At 46.5% G+C, this 25,679-nt stretch overlaps 1 protein-coding gene across 1 annotated transcript; it reads left to right on the top strand.

The window, feature by feature from the left end:
* Positions 1-421: 421 nt before the first annotated feature.
* Positions 422-23,704, top strand: NDNF (neuron derived neurotrophic factor). The gene is made up of 4 exons (XM_065634468.1): positions 422-595; positions 19,551-19,745; positions 20,775-20,899; positions 21,821-23,704. The coding sequence occupies exons 2-4, from the start codon at positions 19,552-19,554 to the stop codon at positions 23,212-23,214; spliced, it is 1,713 nt and encodes a 570-aa protein (XP_065490540.1). The 5' UTR covers positions 422-595; position 19,551; the 3' UTR covers positions 23,215-23,704.
* The last annotated feature ends 1,975 nt before the right edge of the window (positions 23,705-25,679 follow it).

Raw genomic sequence — 25,679 nt, 5'->3', positions numbered from 1 at the left:
CGTGCAGCGCAGCAGCGGAGGCGAGCGCGGCACCACGCCGGGCGGCTCTGCCGGGGCTGCTGCTGCCGCCGCCGGGGGGCAGCGCGGGGCGGGGGCGCCCCTGGGGCCGGGGCTCCCCCGCGGGCCCGCCCCTCCGCCCCCCGCGGAGAGGCGCGGTGGCGGGGCGGGGCGGCCGCGCCCGCGGGGCTCCCCTCGCCGCCCGCTCCGGCGGCAGCACCGAGACGCGCTGGGTGCCGCCGCTCCGCGCAGCTGCTGCCAACTTTTGCCGGCGCTCAGCTGCGCCGCCGTTCCTCCCGGGAGGCGAAGTCGGGGCCGTGCCTTCGCCCCGAGCGGCGGCGGGTGCCCTCGGGGGGTACCGACTCCTTTGCCCTGTTTTTTTCCTCTTTTTTTCATTTTTCTTTTGCGCGGAGGAGTGGGGAAGGGAAGAAGCTATAAAGCGCGAAGGGACGTGCGTGGCATAGTCCCTGTTGCAGCCCGTCCCCGCTGGAGCCGGGAGGCTTAGGTAAACACCCGCTCCCTTAGAAAAAGGGGCTCCCCCCCTCTCCCCCGCCGCAGGAGAGACAGGACGGGACGGGACCGGACCGGCCGCCGCAAGGTAAGTCACCGGTACCGGGGCGCGGGAGCGAGGCCGCCCGCGTAGCCCCTCCTGGGCTCCGCTGGGGCAGCCCCGTCGGGGCGGTGGGTGCAGGTGGAGGAGCGCGGTGTCCTCTCCGGGTGCAGGACCTCTTTGCGAGACGCGGCCAAACGGAGCGGGGGACATGCCGCCGCCAGCAGCCACGCGGTCCCCGGTACGTTCCCTCCAAGCCGCGGCTCCAGCGCCGACCCCCTCGTCCCGGCACTGCTCTGCAGCGCGTTTGCGGGATGCTGCCTGTAGGACCTCAGCCCCTTCTTGGATACTCCCCAGCCCTTTGAGGTTTGTTTTTTCCTCCCCGTTTTGTGCCCTCTTGCAGCCCGCGGCGGCCCGTGCCCGGTGCCCGGCCGCAGTGCCCAGGCTGCCGCCGGGAGCCCCGGCTCGTCCTCCGGCGCAGCCGCTGAGCGGGTGTGTGCCAGGCAAGCGACGGCTCCGTCTTCGTTAGCTTCACACTTTGTTTTAGTGGGGGGAGAAGGAAAAAGTGGCTACCAAAAAAAGTAGATGAAAACCTCAGCGGTGGGATGTAAGTGCCGAGACTTTTGCTACGTGTGGCTTGAGTCGTGTTTTTATTTCAACAGTGCAGAGACAATAGCTTCAAAGCGTTGTTTAATCACTTGCAGATCTATAACTTTTATGTATTTAAACCTTCATAGTTAAAGATTAGTGCAGATTTTTGAAAAACAGTAATTCTCTTAGCGGTTTTGTTCTGGATGTATTTAGCACTTGAATTTTAATGTGCCTGGCTTTTCTCTGGCCAGTTAGGTTGGTGCCGGGGGTAAGCGTGACCTTGCCACTGCTGTGCTGCCCAGGGCTGCTCTGGAAATTGTCCTGGTGGGCACCTACGTGAACAAGACAAACTGTGAGGCTGGTTTTGGAGAGTGGGTTGTGAAGCTTGTAGCATCCCTTGGACTTTCCCTCCCCACCAAAGGATCTGGTTAGCATCTAGTTACAATCGTTAATTAAAACACACGGTATCACTGTTCTTGTGGCTTGACTGAGCTGCAGGAGTTGGGCTTGGAGCGGAGACAGGGTCCCCAGTGTAAATACACAGATTTCCCTGGCCCGGCTGTCTGTCTGCGGGCAGATACTAGGCGACATTCGGTGACACAAACGTGGCAGCCTGTCTCTATCAGGGCATCCTACAGCCAGGTTGTGTTGGCAGCCCCACCCAGAACTGTTTTACGATGGGTTTGCAGCTTAAGTACACAGTTCTCATGCTTGTTCAAGCTGGTGGAGTTGTATCTGCGTAAAACTGGAAGAGATGAGAACAATTTGAGGGTGAATTCCTCCCTGGGCAGCTGATGGTGAGTGATTTATATGCTAGTAACCCTGGCAAGGCGCTGCTAGCTTGGCCATAACCTGGTTTCCATAAAAATAGTACTTGGGCATTAGACATCCGCAGCACCCTTGGCCGTGCTGTAAGGCAGTGAGGAGAAAAACTTTATGATTCTGTTCAGCCTACTTTGAAAATCGCTGATTCTTAGCTATTTTAGGAATGGCATTTTGGATTGCTTCTTGTCAGGAATGCTTCATCCTCCTGGCCCCGCTCTCCTACCTCGTAGCAAAATGCATACCTGCAAGAGGAGAGCTGTACCGCTAAAAGTTTTTGTGAGTACTTAATGTCAAGAATGTAAAGCTTGTTAATATTTGAAGGAGGAGAAGACTTTAAAAACACTGAGATATTTTATGTTCTATTCTGACCACTAAGAATGTGATGAAGCAACAATGTGCAGTTGTGTATTGTATGTGTGCACTGTACGGATGTATTTGGGGTCCTGTGGCGGTGTGTCATCCTGTTGTGAGGAGCGCGATACCTGTTCCTTGCAGACTAACATTCTGCATCAGCAGATAATGAGCCCCTCTTAATTTGAAAGAACTTTGTAATACATCTGAAAAACTACTTCAGCCTTGTCATGTTTCTGTGATGAGGACTGTGGGTGCATCACACTGTCCCTGTTTCTGCATGGCCCTGGACAGAAAACCCATTGATTTTTCTGCTGTGGGGGGTGGGCAACTCAGTGCGTTATTGCGATTCTGCCAGTGAGGTGAGGTGCATGTCCTGCACCTGCCTGGGAATGCACCATACTTTGAGGTGCCTGTGAGAGCAGCCGGCTCTTCCCTGGTGCCAGCCACACCTGACAGGCGATGGCACATGTGTGACGTGCTGCTGGCACCATTGGCCCGTGGGTTACCTTGCATCACAGCCCGCAGGGGGAGTTCAGGGTTTGGTGATCAGATACATAATTTGAGAGAGGATTCGAATACAATGTAGGATGCTGAACAGCTACTCACGTGAGTGATCCTGCAGAGATTAAAACGGCTCCCTTTTTTTTTTTAGATTTTACGTAGGTTGTCACAGAGGTGAGGCAGAGTTGTGCAGGATCACCCTGCGTGCCTGTTTTGTTGTGGATGACTACTTTGGAAACACCAAGGAGAAGAGTTTAGGTTTCCAAAATGTTTATAAATACAATATGGTGCAAACTGTCAAGCAAGCTGTTCAAAATCACGTAACGCCTGTGCTGCCTTCCCTGTTCGGCTCGAATGCCTTCACCACATACTCGGTGTTCACGCAACGTTTAAAGCTCTCGGTGTGCAGCTACGGCCCATCTGCCGCAATTTGTCCAGCATGTCTCTCATCCTCCTCTAAGCTGGGCTGGGGATGCAGTGGTGCAGGCAGGATCAGTACCGGGGCTCTGCTTGTGCTGTAACCCGCTAATTGGAGCCCTGGGTCTTGTTCAGCACTGCGCTGCTCGGAGCCAGACGGGCGAGAGCCCGGCTGCCCCAAAGCAACCTGGCTTGTCAGCCAAAACTGCGCGTAGAGGCAGAAACGGCGTCTTCAAGTCCAGTTTGTCTTCAGCTGTGGTGTGGGCTTGCTGGAAGCTTTGGGGGTCATCCATCTTGCCTTGCAATGGGAAAGAGTGGTAGTTTATATTAAATTAGATTTAATTGGCCTGTACAAAATGGGTATGTAAAGCACCTTAGAAGTCCTCAGAAAACAAAGCAATAAACCCTTTTCTGGGAGGTGCCCTGAGAGCTGGAGCCAGTTCTGGGTGGGTTACTGGAGCCGGAGGAACGGGGGCTCACCTTGGCTGCACAATGTGGTTTTGAGCCTCTCAGACGCGCAGTGACTTTCCACTCCCCATCCCGTGGCTTTGGTAGAGCCGGATGGAGCCTGCTTGCCAGACGTTCCACTCTGAAGTGTGTCAGGGTCTTCTGCCTAAATATGTAGAAAAGGATGAGATGTTTATTAAACTCAGACCCTGCTTTTTCTTATAAAATTTATGTTCCAAAAGGCTGGTAATAAACAGTTTATTAAAAAGAAATCCTGATTTATTTCTGCAAATGGTTACATTTCAAGCTGGTATCAAATGGTTTTGTAGGAGACCACCTTTTATGCTTCCCATGGCAGTTTAAAATATTGCTAGAAAAATAATCCAGAACCTAAGTAGGTTTGGATAAAGGCAAGCCAGGACTGTACGTCAGGGTATGTGCTGCTTTCATGCAGCAGAGTGGCGGATTTTTACCAGAGAACATCTGGGTACTGGCTTCAGTTACAGCACGGATTTTCGTGGGATAACAAGTGTTGTTTGGCTTCGTGTTCATTTTGAAGTCACTAAACTTTATACGAATAATAAAACCGTAAGCCCATTACTTCACTGTTTTCAAGGGGCTATTTCAGTCCTCCTTCAGTCTCTTGCATCTTTCTAGAGCTGGTTTTATTTTGTTTTACTAAATGAGTTTTTATCTTTTCACTCCCCAGCTTTCCTTCACAGGAGGGAGATTTACTAATCGATACCGATGGCTACACTAGAGACGGCAGGTTTCCATTCGACCTTGCCGAATGTGCATATTTTCTGCATTAAGGGCAGTCTAATGAAAACTGCATGTTTCTTGTTCAGTGCGTTCAAAGGGGCTGCTGATATTAATGTGGAAAACTATAGAGCTGCTCTGGGCTACCAATTCGACCACTTGTGATAGCTAAAATAATGGCAGATGTTTATGTTACAACCAAGAATACACTACTTCTATGACAAAAATCTTCATTAAATCAAACAGGGGTAGTTTCTGCCTGAGAAAATGACTCAAGCTACTTTGGATGGATGGAACTTCAAAGGCTGAGATATTAGGTTTGAAATCTTTAAGAAGATGTCATTAAGAGAGAGAGTATTTGCCCTCATATTGGGAAATGGATCAGGGTAATAAATCATAACTCCAGGAGAAAGTGCTTAAAGCTGGAAATAAACTAAGACTAAATATTAAAAAGAAGTTTGTTCTTTCAGAATTAATTTTCTAATTTGCAGTATGCAAGGATACCCACTGAACTGGAGAAAGATAAAGGTTAACACAGAGCTGTAACAGGTACCAACCAAAAATTTCATGACTGCATAGATAGCTTTGATTGCACCCCAGGGAGCGTGTTGGTTGCATGGGACACATCAGAAGCAGGCAAAGTGTCGTCTTTTTCAACTCATGTGCGTGATAGCTGATATTGTGACTTCACCAAAAATGCAGTGATTGTCTCAGAGACATTTTGCTGGATGGGTTTTAAATGCTGTTTGAGTGATTGGCAACTCAAGTGCTCCAAGAACCCAGCCCCTAGTCCATGACTGCTTCAATAAACAAAAACGTACCTGTGTTATCAGAGGGATGGAGGTGAATCCTGTGCCAGGTGTCTTTCGGTGGGCTGTGTCCTTCCACCCGAGCAGGGGTAAGCGCTCAGGTAATCACAGCATTTTCAGTGTCTTTCTCACATTGCTCAGGAGTGCGCAGGACTGTTGGGGTTTTGGCCTGGATTTGGCCCATTGTGCTGCACACCAAATGAGACCGCTCTGGTTTTAGGGTAATTAAATTCAGTAGTTGGAGAGATGTTTGTTGCTTGTGTGACAGCTGAGATAAGAAGCAGTGGTACTTACTGCGAGCACCTGGAAACCTGAAAAACAAAAGGCAATAATTTATCTTTCCTACTTCATTCCCCCTCCACGGGTCCGGATATGAGTGCCCCTCCAGCGTGACCCTCGCACACTCACAACGTGACACACCACTGAGTCTGACACTTCCGCTGTGATTTACAGGGGAAAAGCATTGTTCTCCTAATTGAGCATATTACATTTTTTTTTTTTGTGTGTGTGTGTGTGTGTGTAAAAATAACTTTAAAGGAGTTGAAACTTTATTAGGGTGTGAGAAAAATGATGCTTTTAATCTTTCTCACTTTTAACTTTTTCAATATCAAAATAGAGCAGTGCTAGACCAGCTGCTGCTCCTGCTGCAGAGGCTGACGGGGAGGCAGGAGGCACGACAGGATTGCAGGTTCTTCGCACACGTCTGCAGGGACTGACTGGGGTAGACGGCTTTTACAAATCAACCCAAATGTCGTGAAGACGTGAGCGCGCTCTCTCTCTCTCTCGCTACTTTGTTTAGGTGCAGAAGATTTACCGCTAATGTGTTTATATTCAAACAGTCTGAACATGTCTCAGCATTTTGAAATCCAGAAACCTGATGCAAATTAAGTAGTTTACAGATCAAGATGCTGATGGTACAAGAAAGCCAAGTATCTCAGAGCTGCCAGCTGGTCTCTGGATGCAAAGGAAAACATTAGTGAGCAGCGTTAACTGTTTCTAGTCCCCAGTCTTTCTCTTCCTCTAGCTACTAAATCTGCATTTTATTCCCCATGGGCTTTTTCTCCTGAGTAAGAATTACTTACTTGAGTATGATTTGTAGGACTAACAGGATCTTATCCTTATTTGGGGAAGACCCTAGGGGCTCTCAAACTGGTTTTTCAGTAATGAGAAATAATGAATAAAAATCTAATAGTCCTAGGGGGTATGAAAGTTACAATTTTGTGGGGAAGATTTAAAGTCAATCAATTAAAACTTTTATAATCCTGTTACAGTACAATTGGTGAAAAAAAAAACCATACCAGGAAAAAAGAGCAGGTTTTAAGAGCCTTTCATATCATGTGAACAAGTTTTAACTTAATTTAACATTTGAATTAAGCAGGTATTTTAAAGCAGAGGATAAGAGACCTCTTGCAAGTGTGTGATGGCAGGATGGTAGGCTCAGGGAAAGAACTGTGCTGTGTTAATTTATGGAGCATGTTCAAATTTCCACTCATTTAGGCAGAAGTAGTTACAAGATGTTTATAAGAAAATCCAGGCAATTAGCGCTTGAACTAGAAAATGCAAAATTTGAACATGCTAGTGAGATGTCCTTCCAGGACACCAAAACACGCCTTTGGCTCAACCTTTTGCTCACTGGGTTCGTGGCTGTCCCCCACTAGACACTACGGGCTCAGTGTGGTTTTGTGCAGCTGGGGACTGTGCAGACCCCGACTTGCATCCTTTGGTGAAACGTGTGCACAGAGTGAAGTGGGACCCAGGAGCTTCATGTCCCTGAGCAGAGACCCTGGCCCGGCTCCAGCCCAAATCCCTTGTGCTTGCTGAAATGCCTCCATTGGTAAAACACCAAAAAGCTGATACATTTCTGAATTTGCAGCTTTTTGGTCTTTACAGTGCAACATTAATGGTGATGTTGAAATGGCACTTTGTGGTCTAGTAGTAGCTTTCATCCAAGGATCTCACAGGCATTTCCAGTCACTAGCGAAGGGACAGCCCCAGAAGGCAGTGCTGGGTTCCACACCACAGCTCTCACCACATCTTCCCCCTTTGGGAAAGGCAATGCCGTTGGCACGCGTTTCAGCCGTCTCTCAATGCAGAAATTCCTTGCTTTTCCCTCCTTTTCCCTGCTGCCGAGTGAGGAGGTATCGTTACCATAAGAAGGTCTGAAGGCTTTGGGGTTGTTTGGATGTCCGCTCACCCGTAACAGTCTGACCTGTGTGCCTGTATGTGTTCCTTCTGCTTTTGTTCGTGGTAACTAGATAAAGGACTAACCTTTCACCTGCCAGGCTGGACAAATAAACACTGGCCCAGCAGTAGAGTGGAGCTGAAACTGACCCTTTCAATAATCTGATGTTTGAAATCCCTTATCACAGCTCTGCAGTTGACCCTGGCAGGTTTGAAACCCTTGCGGCACTTCCCTCCAGAGCACCCATCTTTTCACACTTGGGAAAGACTTTTCAGCTTTGTCATGCAGAAGTCCACCACTTAGAAATCCCCACAAGTATTAGCCATCCTGCAGGCTGGCAGCTCTCAAATGTGCTCTTATCCTGCTTCAGTACAACAGGCTGGTAGCTGGCGAGCCATGGTTGGATTCACGGTGTCTTGTAAGCTCTTCAGACAGATGCACGTGTCACTCTGACTGTAGGCTCACCTGTGGCAGCAATCAATAAGAAGTTAATCTCTGTGGCCATGCTTCACCATCTCTCTGGGCATGTATGGTCTCGCCCTTTGGAGGCAAATCCTTTCTCCATCGAGTGGCTCCTTTGCTCTGGAGATGTTCAATGGTTCTGGCCGAGCACTACCCCTCCATGCTTGCTGAGCAGCTCAGGGCAGGCACATGGGCTGTGTGGGTCCGTAGCTCCTCCAGTGCCTGGCCATGCTTGTCCCAAATCTTTCATCTGCTTCTCAGCAGCTGCAACAGCCTTGAGTAACATTGGGAGCCATCCCACACCATATGGATGCTCTCCTCCTGCAAGGGGCCCCACTCCCTCATCAACACGGGGCACGCTCGCTGCTGTCATTTGTCCCCGTGACTAGTGGGAGGATTAGGGAATTGGGGCCAGAGCCTCCATGCGCAGATCTGGGCAGGATGAATCTTGCCTATCTCTTGTGCAAAGGTCAGGCTATTGGGGGAAGCAGGAGTTCAGATTTTTCTCTCGAGCTGGTGGGAAGTGGCAGGCACTGTGGGGGCTCACCGCAGGTAGCTGCATTGAGAAATTTGGAGAAGCTAACATCTTTTACTAACAATTTTTACTAATTTGCTGAGTTGCCCTCTATAGGAATCTGTGTGTTTTAGATCAGGATGCTAAGGAAATAAATGCTGATAGGCAAAATGTAACCAGCATGAGCATTTCTGCTTTTTCTCTTCCCTACCTGCATAGTGTATAGAAGTGAGTGTGTAAAAGAGATAATTTTCTCAGTGAGATCCAGAAGACATGGTGAGGCTGATCGTCCCCCCCCGTGAAGCGGTTCACTTGCAGGGGGCCATCCTGTGCTCTCAGCCGCCACAGCCTCTGGGGAAGTCACCAAAGCTAATCCTGTCACTAAGGAGCCGTGTGTGCTGCTTTCTAGGGACAGTGGAGATCAGCATGGGGGACGATACTCATGCTCGGTCTCAGGAAATCTTCAGTGCTGCAACTGTGGATAACGTCTGCTAGCTCTAACTCACAGCGTGCGGGTAGAAATATGTAAATATAAATATCTTTAGCACTACATCTGATACTTTCCATTTTCAAACACTTGACAAATGTTTACATATTTTCAGCAACCCTTTTCTAGCTAGGGAAAATTTGACCCAACATCTGTGAATTACCATGATACGTAACAAATCATTATGAGACAGCACCTTAAGAGTTTGTTAAGGACTTGCAGGGCCCAAGATTCCCCTTGCATGCCTTCAAAGCTAAAGGTAGATAATGTTAAAACTGGATCCAATTTTGGACAGTAAATTCAGTCAGAAAAAATTGGATTCTGATGATAATTAAGAAAGTGGAAATTTTAGGGGATCACCTGTCAGCATTACATGTATTACTGCAGTCGTAAGTAATATGGACTAGACTCCCAATTCAGCAGAAAAAGAAATAGTTCCTTTGAAGTCAGCTGAGGATCTGGTTTACATGATTTGGGTGTAACTGAAAGCGATGCAGGGGAAATAAGTATAAGATGGAAGAAATATAGGAAAGAACAGAATGCAACAGAAAAAACTTTTTTCCCCTCTCTATATAAGTTGTCTAGTTAACTACAAGTGTTCCTGGATTGAAAAAGCCTAGAATCCAACCTTACAGTTGCATCTGCTGACAGATGTCTGCTAGTTTCTATGTGAGTTCCTGTTGCTGTATCTTTGCCCCAAGATATCCCCCAGCACTGTAAGTGCCTGTGGGACACCCTCCTGCCAGCAGCGCGGGAATGGACTTAGAGGTTTGCCTGTTGGGTGCAAACACCATCATAGGGGTTGTTACAGGAGCAGCTGTCCTGCTTTGCTCACACAGCTGCAGTGCAGCTTTTTGGAGAGCTGCTGCTGTTACCTCCATGATGCTGCAGGCATTGGCAGTGGCGGTCGTTACTGGTTAGACTGGGAGCACTGAGAAACCCTATGCAGTATAAAAAAAGATACGGTAAAATTGCAAATGAGAATTTCTGGGCACCCATTGCAGGAAAACTGTGTGTAGAGGTAGGGAAGCTGGTGTGAATACTAACGTACTTGGGCTGGCTGTGGCTTGTGATCCTATGTACGTGTGTGGTGGTGTTTCTGACGCTGAAGAAAACTGTGTGTCTGATGGAAGTTGAGGGAAACAGCCTCTGCGTGCTTAAAAGGGTTCCAGAGTAGTCAGCAATTTTCCCTTTTTCACTTGTTTACCAAAAAGCAGAAGGGAAGAAGCATTCAAGCAATTCCAGCGTGCTCACAGCACAGCCTTGCACAGAATGTGAGTGCTGTGGTTGTTGCTGGGGCCACTGAGGGCTCGGCTCCCCCTGCTCCTGCCCATGCACCGGTGACCCGCAGCCCCTCGCCTGTTGCTGTCTCTTCCCAAGCTCCTTGCCCTGCACCAGCCCCGGCTTTTCTCCCCTGTAACAAACACCTTGTCTGCCACAGGCAGCTGCCAGGCCAGGGGTATTCCCCAGGCCCTAGGAATGGCTCAGGCAACTTAAACTCTTGTGGCAGTTAATGCAGTTAATGACTTTGTTTTTATGTTTAGCACTTTCCAAAGGTCTTTCTGACCTCCAGCCGTAAGCCCTGGTGGTCTGAGGATGCGACAGCAGGATGCGAGGACCCCAATTCTGCTCTTAGGCCACCGTTCTGCTCTTCATCAGATCCTGACACTTCAGTCATTCCTGTCCCTCGTGGGTTTTGGCAAGGGCAGTTGCTCATAATGTCATTCAGAAGTATTCCAGAGAAACAGTGGGAAACTTCGTAGCAAATACCAACATGCTTGTGTTGGTTGTAATTTCTAATTGTTCATACATTTTCCTCCCCGCTAATCCCCTTGCTGAAATTCATTATGGAGAGAGAGCAACACGCACTCAGAGAGCTGTGCTGAAGGCGGAGTGACTTGGCCGAGGAAAGTAGCTATTGTTTTATGATTAAAGGAAGGGATTATATTGGGATTTCCTTGAACAAGGAAAGTCGCTGCCCCACTTTTATTGCTTGTAACAAGGGGATAATAATTACTCTCCACTATAAAACACCTCCAGATCTTGTGATGAAAGATTTGTGGTAGAGCTGTGTGGCATTCAGGGTTGGTTATATTAAATGGCCTGGAGTTGTGCAAACTAAGATTTCTCTGCCTTTTATCTTTTTTCTCCTACTGGGGCTCAAACCCTGCTGAAACTATGGAAAAAATTCCCCTTCTCTGAGATGGGCTTTGAGTCAGGCATCTGAAATCAGCGTTTCCTCTGGTAGAGCTGATACCAGTCACCCATGCTGTGACACTTGCCATCTCCATGAGCAACATCCAGCCACCCGGGGATTTTGTAGAAGCTTGGGAGGATGAGTAGGTATGATGGTAAGGACACAGGCCAGCCTGTGCCAGAGCAGCAGAGGGAAGTGGAGCACGGGATGGGGGATGAGCCGGCAGCTGGCTGCCACCCAGGGCTCCAGCACATCATCCCTTCCCGTGCCGCTGCCATCCCCTTGCAAAGAGAGGTATGAGAGAACAACTGAGCATTGTAACGGAGACCGCTGGGGGCTCACAGTTTGTTTGGTTTTTACACTCACCAGTGAGACGCATGGGTCGAGATGGCCGTGAAGGAGACAAGTGCTGGTGTGTGGTCTCTGATTAAAAAGAGAAAATCTACTTGGCATTTCCTCAAGTGTCCCAAATGGCATCTCCTGGCTCAGCTGTTTTTTTGAAGCATCCAGCTACCACCAGCTCCAGGATGGCGATTTCGATGTAATCAGAGTTGAATCTGTTTCCACTAAAAGTGGAAAAATAAATAAGGCTCAGTTTAGAAACAAAATAGTCCATGTAAAATTTGATTTTTGATACCGTATCTCCCTGAGTGTGTTTGCTTTTCAACATATCTAACTTGAGACGGTTTTACATTTTACAATGTTATCCCTTCAGATTTAACCTCTCCTCTAAATTATACTTCGTTGCCACTGCTCGTCATTAAGATTTGGTAGAAATGTACCCTTATTTCTTCACACCGTCTTGTTTTTACATAGTTGGACTTTTTCCCCATACCACTGAGATTTGCTTTGCTAAAACAATACCCCCAGCAAGGAAAAATCGTGGGTGGAATTGGAATTGCAAGAGGTGGTTGGTTAATCCACAGATTACTGACACGGTGGACCCTAAAACTTCAAAGGCACCATTATAGTCCATCGTGTCCGTGCGTATTTAGGGGGCTGTAATCCACGGATTACAGGCGTTACAGGGTATAAACGCTCCTGCCCTCCCAGTGTCCTGCCAGTGGGAGCTACTATGTCAAACCAGCTGTGGTGCTACACCAAAACATTTCCTTAAAATCCACAGAGACAGCAAAACACCCCTGTGTCCCTGTCGCAGCTACGTTCCTCCTCATCCCCCCTTTCCATAGGGAAAGGCTTTGGGCTGGTGTGGAGCGGCTGCCCGGGCTCCTGGCGAGGCTCCCGCAGCCGAGCGTGGTCCAATGCTTTTCCCCAGGCACATTGCAGGACCAGACACCAAGTTTTCAAGAGGGCTGCAAAGCATACCAAACGTTTTCCAGATCCCTTAGGGAATATTAAGTATTAAATGGCAGACCTTCACTTTCCCTCTCTGTTCTCCCCCTAAACAAACAAACTGAGCAGCTCCTGGTAAATATGTAGAATTTCAAAGGCATTATTTTTACTTCTTTACACTTTAAAAATAACTGATTGTCTTACAGTTGAAATTGGTGGGTGCTTTCTAACTCCTCTGTTGCTGATGTGATAACTCTGTATGCCAAGGTGCCTATATTTGTGTTATATATCCCCAGAAATGAAGGCTATGATGGAAAAGCTCACAGCTTCTTTACTGGTAGTGTTCCTATAATAAGTCAAAGAAGTTACACAGTGCCCTTTTATTTCTGAAGCTGGACTTAAATCACATCAATAATTCTACAGACTTATTATGAGATGCAGCATAGGTAATGCGAACAACCCAAAACCTCCCCAATAGACCAGAGTTTAAAAACAGGATGTAAGGAAGAAAAAAAGTTAACCATCCATACAGTAAAAATAGAAGAAATGCAACACAAAAACACTGTCACAGGCAATGCCTTGAAATTATCCTCACTAAATTACAGTTATGGACTTTCCACTCTCTGTAATTAAACATTAGCGTTTATTTATTCCAGATGCATTTGCTTCAAGTAAACCCAGATTTTTTTATTATTATTTTTTGTTATTGTAAATCCTTTACAGGTCTTTGTGACCTGCAGACAGCTGAGAAGTAGAGTAAATTATTTCCATAGATCAAGGCACTTGAAGACGACTTGTGAATAGTACTGGCATTGTAAGAGGTGAATCTAATATTCTTGCTCCCTTTTTACAGAGCGTGGGTATATTCAGTGACGTGGAGCCTTTGTGTGAGTACATGCATCTGTGCGTGAAATAAGTGCAGAATGAAATCTGAACAGGAGTACTCAACTCCTTGTTTTCCAAGCAGCCAAACAAAATGGATTCTCAACTTTCCGGGTCGGATTTCTGTGATGGGATGCAAGTGAGGAGGCTCAGATATGTCGTGGGGTACACTCTATGCGACTGCTGACAGGTCAGCTTCTTCTACTAAATTTAATTTGTCATCCTTGGTGTACTATATTTTGCTGGAAAAAAATGGCTTGCTTAGTGTAGACAGAAAATACCTAAGGCTTGATTGACAAAATAAAAATGAGGCGATTTTATCTCAAAAAAACAGTGCAGCAGAACTCCCAGGTATGTCGGCATGTATTGCTGGTCAGGTCTAATGGCAGCGTGCACGGGCACTGCTGTGACGTGCTGGGGTGCTCCTGCCTGATGGCTGCTGCAGACCCTGCGCCCCACAGGCTGCCCTCCCCAAGGCCACCCCTTTTCTGACTGTGGTTGAGGATTCACCCACCTTCCTGATCCCACAGCCTGTGGGACGAGGGTGCAAAGTGCTGCTGCAGCTCCAGCTGATTTGTCTGTCCTCCAGCTTGGAACCTAAGCAAGTTGCAAATGCCTTTCTATTCACCGTTTCTCCCTGTAATTGCAGCTACACAAAGGTCTTAAAGGCTGGACGGAGTGGTTGTGTACTTGGGATTTTGGAAGGGTTGGGAAGGCTCACTGCCCCAGTGTAAATCCTTCAGAAGGAAGGAATGATCTACAATCATCATCAAATCTATGATCCAATTTAATGATAATTTCATATATGCACTTATAGCTCAATTTTTTAAAACGGCCAGATTGCTGCTTTTGTTTATATTTTCTGAAGGAAAAAAACAACTTCTGGCAAGGTGGTAGATTTTCAGGTGTTGAAAGTAATTTGTATCCCACTCCAAATGTACAGTGTGCATTTTTGATCTGTTGATCTTCTTAGCTGAATACATGTAGGTTCATTAAGTAAACCTTTTCCGAAGTGTGGCTGTTGCTACCAGTGTGTGTGTGTGTGCAGAGGAGCGGTGCAGCCCAGGAGCTGCTCCCCTGGGGCAGTGCCACTACCTTCCAGGTTAAAATGATGGGAAACCCCGGCTGCCTGCCATGGCCATTGCTGCCCCAGCATCACGCAGCCCATCCAGGCTCAGTGGTCCTGTGCCCAGTGGGGCAAAACCAGGCGTCCCGTCCCAGTGGAAGCCAGCCTGGGAGCAGCCCTGCCTGGGAGGAGAGGGGGACCCCTGGGTGCTCCCTGCTCACAGCCTGGCTCCCCAAAGTGAGTCAGTCGGTCTGCAGGGGGGAGGAGGAGAAGGGGGGAAAAAAATAGAAAAAGTAGAAAAGGAAGAAAATAGAAACCCCTTTTTTCCTTTTTTTTTGAAACAAAAGAATAGGCAAGCAAGTGATATTTTCTCAAGGATGTTTTTCAGTGTAGCCCTTGTTGCTGGTCGAATGCTGCTGGTGCCTGCGGTGCCGTCCTGGGCTCTCCAAGCTGTGATGGGTTTTTACCTTTCTCTTCATGATGCGCTTGTGGTTGCTGCCAGGTATCTCCCTCCTCTTCAGCGGCACTGGGAAGGCTGCTGTCCTGGCACGGCCGGGCTGAGAAGCTGTCCCTCTCCCCGTGCCAGGTGTCACCAGCGGTGCCAGCTTTGTCCCTTACCCTCTGCTCTTCCCCTTCTCCTTACCCCGAAGTGAGTGCCAGCCTCACCCAGCAGGACAGGGCAGGAGGTTTGCCTTTGCGCTCGGGTTTAAGACTCGGTTTAGAGTTTGGGGAAAAAGTGAGAGGTAAAGATGGGCCATTAGAGGGCACTTTTGCAATCCTGGAGAAGGAAAACGGTGCTTATTATTTCACTTAGGACTGTTTACTTTGGCGCTCACTAAAATTCAGTGACAAACAGCAGGCAAACCCCTCCAGTCAGCAGGAATATATCAATAAAATATTGACTCTGAGTTTAAAAGAAAAGAAAACAGGACAAACTTGTAGAAAAGGGAGTAAAAGGCATTTAGGAGGTGGCACAGTCTGGAGAACAAAAAATCACACAGCATATTTCACGTAATTTGTATGGCTTTACAGGGCAGCACTTAGGCCTCAGCTTGTACCTGGCTTCTAGAATAAAACCAGCTTGGACCACAGCACGCCGAGACAACAAATGGCTTGTTGGAAGTTTCCGAAGGCTGGGCGGGAGAGTATGAATTCATATGCTCACAGCCAGCAAGGGCATTTCTGGCAGACTCTGTCAAAGTCTTTGCCCAGAAAAGAACATGGGGCACATAAATTTTTTTTTTTGCTTTCCTCTTGATGTTTTGTGTGAGCAGACTATAGAAGATTTACATTAAAATTTGGCCAAATTATAATTGGTGCACCGCAAAAAAAAAAAAAAAAAATCTGTTTATTAACTGCTGTGAAAGGGTGTTGTAACACTGACAGCATGGTTTTCAAAACCTGTGAGTCAGTTTTAGATGCCTCTCTGCTGTTGAGGTGTCTCACTTTGGGAAGTGTCGTGCATGAAAATTGGGCCCATTTTAAGCCTCTAAGGTTGGATGTGTGAAAATGAAAACACTAAAAATCCTATTAATTTGTAAAGGAACAAAGATTATAAAACTTTTGTGTTAACATCTGACAATTTTGCAAGCTATTTAATATATGGAGTGGGCTGGGGGTGCTGCTTTACCTAGGCTGGGCAGGGATCTCAGAACAAACCTTAATGCATCTTTTGTGGTTATTTTTAAACCTAATTGTTTTTACAATTAGATTCAGGAATCAGAGACAAATCTGTACCTTGTTGCTACACTGCAGTTGTTACTGGGGACAGAAATGCTGTCTACAGGGGTTTTTAAAGTGGATTAGCTAGTGAAATTATTTAAGAAATGAAGTTTAGCCTGGGTAGTCCCGTAATCAAAAATCGTTTATTTTAATAGAGGTTACATCGTGCTGGACCAGATTATGGGAATATACAAGATTGCAGTTTCAAGGGGTTCATGTGGAGGACGCTGTCTGCTGAAAGTGTCAGTGCTCCTTACCTAACCAAATAATCTCCTGTAACTGTTGTGATTAAGTTGGAAAGAATTTCTTCCCTGTTGGCCAACAATAATACCTGAAAAGTCAATAAACATTGTGTTACAGCACACAAAACTCATCCTGCCTTGTGTGAGAGGAGGTTTCTGCTGATTTCAGTGACTCAAGTCAGCAAGTATTTTGACTTATGATCTTTGCTCCAGAAGGTCAAATGTCATTAACTTTGCTGATAGGTATCAACACTTCGGTCTGAATTTGAGGAAATATGTCTGTTGTCATCAAAAGCTAAGCCAGGACCTGGTTGGGATAAATTTTGACAAACGCTGGGAGAGCCAAGTCGGTATTTAACTCTAACTAGCAATTGCATGTCTTAGGTAAATCCCTTTACTCCTTTCCCTTCCTTAGGGCAGAGCACTGCAGTAACCTGTTATTAAAACATCCAAAATGCTGATGAAACGCACAATTTGAAACCTGTGAGTGCCAGACATGAGGCATTACAAACCCTGTGAATGGGGGAATACGGCTGCATGTTGCTCTTGCCAGGTTATTGCAGAATAAATAAGGGTGCAGCCTTCTCCAACTGCAAAATAACTTTTGGAAGCCTCAGGCTTCCTCAGGAGACAGCAGGGCCGGGGGTGCTACGGGGACTGGTGAGCTGGCTGTGGGGCTCCCTGGCACACTTGCTGCTCACTCTCAGGTACACGGGGCTCCTCCACAGTCACCTGCCCACCTGAGACACGGCTGCAGGGGAAACTTTGCCGGGTGAACCTCAGGCATTCGCTTCCATCTTTCCTGTGGTTTTCCACTCAGGAAGGGAAGGATGCAAATGTGCAGTGAGTAAGGGAGTAAGAAAGCTCAGGAAGGTGTAGCAGCCCTTGTTGTGAGGGAAAGTGCGAGCAAAAGGAGGTGAAGATAAAATTGCATCCTGGCAAAGGAGTTTTCATGTGTGTCACCAGTGGCTTGTAGTTCTGTCAGGATTTGTTACGTATTTTCTCTGCCCTCTTGCATCACCAGTTTCTTGTTTGTGTGGGAAAATACAGAGCTGAAGGACAGGGGCCAAGCTGGACAGAAGATTGGGAGGAAACAGTCAAAAGCGGGGTGGGAATGAACTGAGGTAACAGGGCCAGGGATGGCGGAGAGGAGGGAAGGGGGGTGAGTGTGGGGGACCTGTCCCACTGATGGAAGAAGCAATTAAATAATGATGATGTTATAGGCAGAGGAAGCAACAGAGGGTGAAAATAGCTCTCTAGTGGGCCTTGCTGGTGTCAGGAGACCTGCTGTCCTGCACCTGAACAGCTGTGTTTAGACATGCGGGGCGCGGGATGGGCTGCGGGACAGACAGATGCTGTGACCTCTTCTCTGCACACGGTGGAAGGGGAGCTGGAGACAGCAGAGGAGGGGATTTGGGAATATTTTTGTCAGGAATTTGGGGCAAAAAAGTAGATGGGACCCCATGCAACGTATTCCCACATTTGGGACACCAGCGCCCACAGTGAGTTTTGGTGGGGACACAGCGATGACGAGAGGGGCAGGGGCTGGCAGGATGCTGGCAACTTGCCTCCATAAAGAGGAGGGTGGGAAGGGGCACATGGGGATTTGGGGGCTGTTGAGGAAGGGGTCTTGCTGCAAGATCCTGAAGGGCTGGAGGGCTTGAGCTGGAGTGGGGAGGAGGGTCCCAACCTGTGACCACGCTGGCTTCCAGCAGGTTGCTGCAGGCAGCTCCTTTTGGGTTTTTGGAAAGTAAAGCCACAGCAGAGGGAAGGAGAAAGCTGCTGGGGCTTCCCTCAGGAGCGCCTGGTTATATTTTCATGAACTGCCTGAAGTGGAAGAGCAATTTTATTGTCTTATACTACATCATGCCACTTCTCAAGGAGCTTTCTGTTTACTATTTCTGCATAAAAGATTAGAGAAAGGTCAAGTAAAGTGGAAGACAAAATAAAGCCAACAATCTCAACAGCAGATTTAATCTTAAAGGTAGAAAGAAATGATTTGTTATAAAGCCATACTCAACTTACACTGCAGTATAAGGACTCGTGCATGACTTCACGTTCAGCCAAGTAACAACAAGATAAAACTGTTCCTGCCAGCTCAGCTTTTATTGTGCTTTTCCTCAAAGCCAATGGCTAACACAGCTTAGGCAGTGGTCTTAAAATCTTTTTTTCTAATTTTAAAAAATGTTATCATTTGGCAGTTTAAACTCACCATACTCATACCAGAAATGGGTTTTGTTTCCCCCCAGCTAGAGCTATTATGTATGAGATCATCTACTGTACTGAAAGGAGATTTCTAGCCTGTCCCACTGTATATCTTAGGGTAGTCATTACTGACCTAGTTGTAGACATAATAATGAAAGGTTGAGATTATGAATTATTATGCCTAATTTGTAAGGGATTCTCTGCTTTTGTGTTTTGCAATTCCCATCAGACTTGAGGATTAAACCCTGCTGAATTGCATGCTAATACCAATGCGCTTTGAATATGTGTGGGTTTATATCACATGCTTTCCTAATTTACTATTTTTTATAAAGAACAATTTCACTGGAAATATTTACTTTTCAAAGGATTTTTGGAGGTCCAACCAAAATCTCCTTAGGAAAGTGAAGGCGATATACCCTCCATCTGCTCTGTGCTTACTAGAGCTCCCATGTCCAGCGAGCTCTATTAATATTTCTGCTATGGCAAAACATCCAACTGTAGCTCTAGCAAAGTATGTGGAAAGCTTTTGCTCTTTGTTCATGGGAGGGAGAGATATCAATTTGAAACCAGTGCATAGGCTTGCTTTCAATTACAGTTCAAGACGGAAAAATCTTATTTACATACTTTGTGTATGTGCTGTGATGATGCAAGCTTAGTCCTTATGTATTCCCAGTGCTCGTATGGCAGTACAGTGAAGGTGCCTGTGAAGCACAAAGTGCATGCTGTGTTGTTATAGCTATGCCTGCATTTTAGCAGTGGAGCACACTTGCCAGGCTCCTATCTCCTTTCTAAACTGTCCCTGTGCTCTACAGCCTTGAAATGCATCTAGGTATGAAGATTTGCTGAAGGTGGTAGTAAGCTCTCCAGCAGCGGTAGATCAGCTGGCAGGAGCTTCACGAGTGTGCAGCCAGCTGAGTCAGTGACCGTGGCTCACAGATAAGCGGGTGTTTGGCCAGGCTCTCGCCCGCCAGCATGAGAGTGGCTGGTGGCAGCTCCTGTTGCCCGTGGTGCAGCTCTCCTCAGGTGGGACTCCCTGTCGTTGCTGTAGGATGCTCCTGCTGCGCTGCCCACCACTGCCGCTGCTCCTGCTGCTGCCGCTCAGCTCGAGGCCCCAGAAGTTACCTACCAGAGATGAGGAGCTCTTCCAAATGCAGATCCGGGACAAAGCTTTTTTCCATGATTCATCAGTCATCCCAGATGGAGCTGAAATTAGCAGCTACCTCTTCCGAGACACCCCTAAAAGGTATTTCTGTTTGTATCAAGTGAAGAAGTTGTGCTTTGAAAACAGTAGCTTTATTTGCTGAGTGTTTTGAAGTCAATATTGGATCCAAGTCACAAAAATAGAAATGCCAGAGTTCTGTCTGGTGAAGTAAGTAATTAGGTGAGTTTCCACCCCAATCTGGACTCTCTGACTGTGGTTCTATCCGATTTATTTAATTTATGGGATAAGCCCAGAGCTCCCACAAACCGCAGAAGTTCCCTGAAGTGGGGCCACTAACCATGTCTGGAAGAAAAAGGAGCAGGAAGAAAATTAGAAACTATGGGTTTACCCCACCACACTTGTCTCTTTTCATTATTTCATATTGAGCTTTAAAGAAGCAGGGTAAGCCCATCTGTTTTGAACTCCCCACTTCCCAGCTTCAGCCCTATGGGTCAGAAAGCACTGAGGTTAGACTGGGGAAAAACCTGAGGCTCCAAAGAATTGAGGGAAGACCACCGTTACCACCTTCCTCCTCACATCACACACCTCCTTAAGCCTTCATTGGTGTGAAATATTTTGTAGTAAATAACACGGGGTGCTTGGGTGTAAGTGGGGGGACAGTTGAATGTATATGTTTCTATACGTGCTTCTAGGGCCCTTAGCTGGACATAACATAAAATGTGTGTCCTGCTTTGAAGTGCATACACTGAAATTCCAGGAAAGATCCTGTTTCCCTCAAGTAAGCCTTGGTGACCACTTGTACTGTATATTGTTAGTGTAGGGGTAAAAAGTGCAGCTGGTGGAGGGGAGGGCAAGGCCAGAAACCCCTCTGCCATGTCTTGACAAGCAAAGTGTGAACTCTGCAGCACTGTGTCAATGGGTGGATACCCCTCACCTCCTTAGCTCTTGCCCACTGTCCCTTCCACGTTCCCTCTGCACACGCTTGTCTGTAAGTGATGCTTTTGTCCCTGTTGCCCCACCAGGATCAAACTTGATCATGTCAAGTCAGTCCCTGCTGGTTGGCTGCTGTCAGGATTTATTGATGTTATGGGTCTATTAACCTTCCCCTAGGTATTTCTTTGTGGTCGAAGAGGACAACACTCCCTTAGCAGTGACAGTGACACCATGCGATGCCCCTCTGGAGTGGAAACTGAGTGTGCAAGAGCTCCCAGAGGAAGCCAGTGGAGAGGGTTCAGGTAACAAACCATTAATGAGTTTCCTTGCAGCTCGGAGAACTGCTTTTCTCCTGGATTTGAAGCCCCTCAAACCCATCTCGGTGTGATGCCATCTTGCAGCAGGCCCCTCTTTATGGCCTCACGCTGTTTGGATCTTCAGCCCCAGTCCTGCCTTTGTGCAGGAAACTGGCAGCAGATAGCAATGTGAGAAGGAAAAGAGCTGCAAAGAAAATAAAGGCTGAGATTATAGTTACAGAATGCAGTGAATGCTCCCACAACAAACTTTTTGCCCAGAGTAACTTGGTTTCACGGGGGCTTTGCCGTGAGCTGTTTGTACAAGACAAGAACTGAAGAGACAGGGCTGGCATTGCGGCAGGGCTGAGCTTGCCCCTCTGAGGGGACTCATCTGTAGACATGGAGCTGATTTGGAAATAGCTGTACAATTGCTACTCAGGAGAGAAAAGGTCTCAGGCTTCCACGGCCTGTCGCAAAAGTGCTGAATGTCATACATACCACGTGGGATTGTATACACACCTTTGGCCCTCACCCTATTTAGGCACATGGCTTTAGTAGAGGGACTCGAGGATCAAAGCTAAGGGCCCAAGTCCAAAACCAGGCAGTGGGGTCAGTTCCCCCTGGGGAACTGTATGGCATCTCCAAGCCGGATACTTGAAGTAGTCTAGTGGAGGGTATTACCTACCACCCACAAGCCTCCCTTAATGCTGGCCAGGTGCAATTTCTATTGCATTTCATTTTAAGCTGAGTGCCAAACCAGTCTCCCTCTCTGATTTGACAGAAGTATTGGTTACATCTTCCTCAGAAGATAAAACCTTACTTTTTTGTCTCACTTTTGTATTTTATGTAGAAGTTTCTGTTGGAGTTTTATTTTCTCATATTGGCAGATTGTGTCTGTATAAATGCTTTTCTTTGCTTATAATCTAGGTGAACCAGAACCTCTTGAGCAACAGAAACAGCAGATTACTAATGAGGAAGGCACAGAGCTATTCTCTTACAAAGGCAATGATGTTGAGTATTTTGTGTCCTCTAGTTCCCCATCTGGTTTGTACCAACTTGATCTGCTGTCAACAGAGAAGGACACACATTTTAAAGTGTATGCAACCACTACTCCGGAATCGGACCAACCTTATCCTGAATTACCTTATGATCCCAGAATCGATGTCACTTCTCTGGGACGTACAACAGTGACACTGGCATGGAAACCAAGTCCCACCGCCTCCTTACTGAAACAGCCAATTCAGTATTGCATTGTCATCAATAAAGAACACAATTTCAAAAGCCTCTGTGCTGTGGAAGCTAAGCTCAGTTCTGATGATGCCTTCATGATGGCTCCGAAACCAGGTCTGGATTTCAGTCCATTTGACTTTGCCCATTTTGGCTTCCCCTCAGACAACAACTCTGGCAAAGAACGCGGATTCCTAAAATCATCATCAAAGTTTGGGAGGCAAACATCCTCAAAGCCGAGAGTTGATCTGCACAAAGTTTGTATGGGGAACAAGAACATCTTCACAGTGTCTGACCTGAAGCCTGATACGCAGTATTACTTTGACATGTTTGCAGTAAACACCAACACTAACATGAGCACCGCATACATTGGCACCTTTGCCAGAACGAAGGAGGAGGCCAAACAGAAAACAGTTGAACTGAAGGATGGCAGGGTTACAGATGTTTTCATCAAGAGGAAAGGAGCCAAATTTCTGCGGTTTGCTCCCGTTTCATCTCACCAAAAGGTCACCTTCTCTGTTCATTCATGCCTGGATGCTGTTCAGATCCAAGTGAGGAGAGATGGAAAACTTGTCTTGTCTCAGAATGTGGAAGGTGTGCGGCAGTTCCAGCTTCGAGGAAAAGCAAAAGCTAAGTATCTCATTAGGCTGAAGGGAAACAAAAAAGGTGCTTCTATGCTGAAGATCCTGGCTACAACAAGGCCTAACAAGCAGTCGTTTCCTTCTCTTCCTGAAGACACACGAATCAAAGCCTTTGACAAACTCCGCACGTGTTCTTCAGTCACGGTGGCATGGCTGGGGACACAGGAGAGAAACAAATTCTGCATCTACAAAAGGGAAGTGGATGACAATTACAATGAAGAGCAGAAGAAGAGAGAGCAGAACCAGTGCTTGGGTCCAGATACAAGGAAGAAATCAGAAAAGGTTCTCTGTAAATACTTCCACAGCCAGAACATCCAGAAAGCAGTGACCACAGAGACAATCAGAGGCCTGCAGCCCGGCAAGTCCTATCTGCTGGACGTTTATGTGATAGGGCATGGCGGGCACTCCGTGAAGTATCAGAGCAAACTGGTGAAAACAAGGAAGTTCTGTTAGTGCCCTTGTACATAGAAATATATGGAACTCTGGTCTGAACATTACCCTACTTCCAGGTATTGACTACTTGCACAGCTGAGAAGTTGTGACCTGTATTTGTACTGTGTAGAAAAGATATCAACTTGTATATTTATGTTTACATAAGTAATTGTTTGGAGGAACTGAGGTTGGTGCTCTCTGGTAGCGTCTGGCAATGGTGTTCTCATGTGTCCGGTGACCCACATGTGATGCTCAGTAGATGTCCAAGGTAGCAGGAAACCCCAAAGGAACTTGCACTCCTTTGCACCCATATTGCATGAACTGCTTCTAAATTATTTTATACTTAAAAGGCTGAGATAAATCATTCATCCACCTTGTTACTCACACACCAAGCACACAGACATACACTCTTTCACTTGGCATAGATGATAGGATTTCTGTAAATTATTTTATAGAGTCTTGTTTTAAATGTTTGTTTCTATGATTGTAAACTATTAAAATCTGTCCCTGTTAAAACACAGATCTAAACTAAGTATTAACTGGGCTGCACATGAAGCAGTTTCATTGCTAGTGTAAATTCTTACCTAGCTGATTTTCATGTTTAAATACTGTATTATTTCATGTAAAAAGTTGCCATAATGTTATATTCCTGTATATAAAATTAAAAATGCTAGATTATATATTGTTTCTTTTTTTTTTCCCCCTTGACATTCTCAGGAGGCAAACAGACTTGGAGACAAAAGAGGCATTCTGAAACTTGAACTGAACTCAGCTAGGATGTGTGCCTTTTTTGTTCTTCATGTTTTTGGGCAAGGTGACTGAAGTCCAGTAGAATTACTGATGTTACTGAGTCAGTGGTTAAAATCTATGGGGGAGTGCAGGCCACTGAAGGGGCGTTATTTGGGGCACACTCTCGGTCTACAGTGATAAAAGCACCAAAGGAACAGGAGAGCACAGGGGAGCTTCATTTGTCCCAGGTGAGAAGGGATCCTGTTTGGTTGTGGTTGTGAGTGCCACCAGAGCTTCGCAAGTTCACAGTCTGAGTTAGAGAGACCACACAATTCAAACAACACACCAGAGCGCCAGTTGGTTTTTTTTTTTTTTTAAGATTATCATCGAAAACATTTGTTTTCTAGATGCTGCTGGGTTTGACCGCAGTAATAATAAGCTGAGAGGGTTATTTTTTTCCATTTATAAAAATGGTAGCACTAAGAAAAAACATGTACTTTCATGTAAATTACAGTTATTTCCATTGTGTAGATTTCTTTAAAATATTAAATGTCTGGATCTCATCTTTTCTACATTTTCTTATTTGTTTTTCCATGTGTCACCTTCATTGACTCAAAAACTTGTATAGAGCTGCTTAATGGAAAACATGCTTCTGAGAAGTAACTAGACCAGCCCCATTGCAAGCAGCTAAGAGCAGGATACGTACCACCTCTGCCCCAGTATTATAGTATAGGGCCTCAGGACAGGTAACTGATACCTTTTCTTCTTGGTCCCATCATACATGTCAGTCTGCAGCACTTAAGCTGTGAATGTCAGGGCTGCTTAATCGAAGATAGTGTCTGTCTCTTCCTTAGGTGCCTGTCCACAAAACACCTCACTTGCTGGGACTTTAGCACTTACAGCCCCCTCTGGGCTCTGATGATACACATGGAGAAACAGGCATGGGGGAAAGGGACCAAACCCACATAAAGGCAGAAAGCAGATTCCTTTTAGGTTGCTCACAGGGAAAACAAGAACTCTCTATCCCTGCAGAGCTGAGTTCCAGTTTTCCTTGGCCCCACAGTGCAGAGCTCCCCAGAGCTTCCCTTTGGCTGCCCCTTGCATGTTTGGGTTTGCAGCCTGTGGGGTGGCAGTGGGGTTTTGTGGCTGCACAAGCTCCCACACCAGTGCGTATGCTGAGATCCTTGTGAGAATTCTCCAAGAAAGAGACAGATACTGTGTGAAGACTGATCAGAAGGTGTCCACTGTGTTTAATGCAATTGTTTAATAATAACTGAAATTTAGACTTCTTTGGAGGTGGTCGCCTCTCCTCGTTTGAAAACATCTCTTTGATATCTTAGAGCAAATGGCTTCAGTATGACATGCCTGCTAGATGACCATGCCAGGGTGTAGGTGAGCAGTGGATGACTACAGCTGGCAATCCCTCAAGAACAGGACTGTGGTACCAGTGTTAGATCACTGGGTGCCAGGGAGATACTTTCCCCACATTTCACTGTCCAAAATCTATTGAATCCTTCAATTAAAGGCAGCACTTGCATTTTTTAAGCATTTCTGTGTTCACTGGTGCTCTTTTTGTGGGGAACGATATGCCTTCTATTGGCCTATTACAATGTTTACTTGAAAACATATGTTTTATAACTATTTGAGCTCTATTTGTTTCCTTTAGCCAGATTTCTCTGGATATTCGTCCAGCTCACTTAGCTTTTCTGTCTGCTATCCAGTTATGTTTGCAGTACATCAGACACTGAAAAAATTAC

This window comes from Caloenas nicobarica, chromosome 4 (genome assembly GCF_036013445.1).
Source record: "Caloenas nicobarica isolate bCalNic1 chromosome 4, bCalNic1.hap1, whole genome shotgun sequence".
Classification (NCBI taxonomy): domain Eukaryota; kingdom Metazoa; phylum Chordata; class Aves; order Columbiformes; family Columbidae; genus Caloenas; species Caloenas nicobarica.
The sequence above is the reverse complement of the archived record's forward strand: the minus strand, read 5'-3'. Positions and strand labels throughout refer to the sequence as shown.

Bases quoted from the DNA above. Each gene is read 5' to 3' on its own strand.
- NDNF (XM_065634468.1), top strand. From the start codon at position 19,552: ATGCTCCTGCTGCGCTGCCCACCACTGCCGCTGCTCCTGCTGCTGCCG. The intron at 19,746-20,774 runs GTATTTCTGTTT...ACCTTCCCCTAG, and splicing joins TTCCGAGACACCCCTAAAAG to GTATTTCTTTGTGGTCGAAG. The intron at 20,900-21,820 runs GTAACAAACCAT...CTTATAATCTAG, and splicing joins AGCCAGTGGAGAGGGTTCAG to GTGAACCAGAACCTCTTGAG.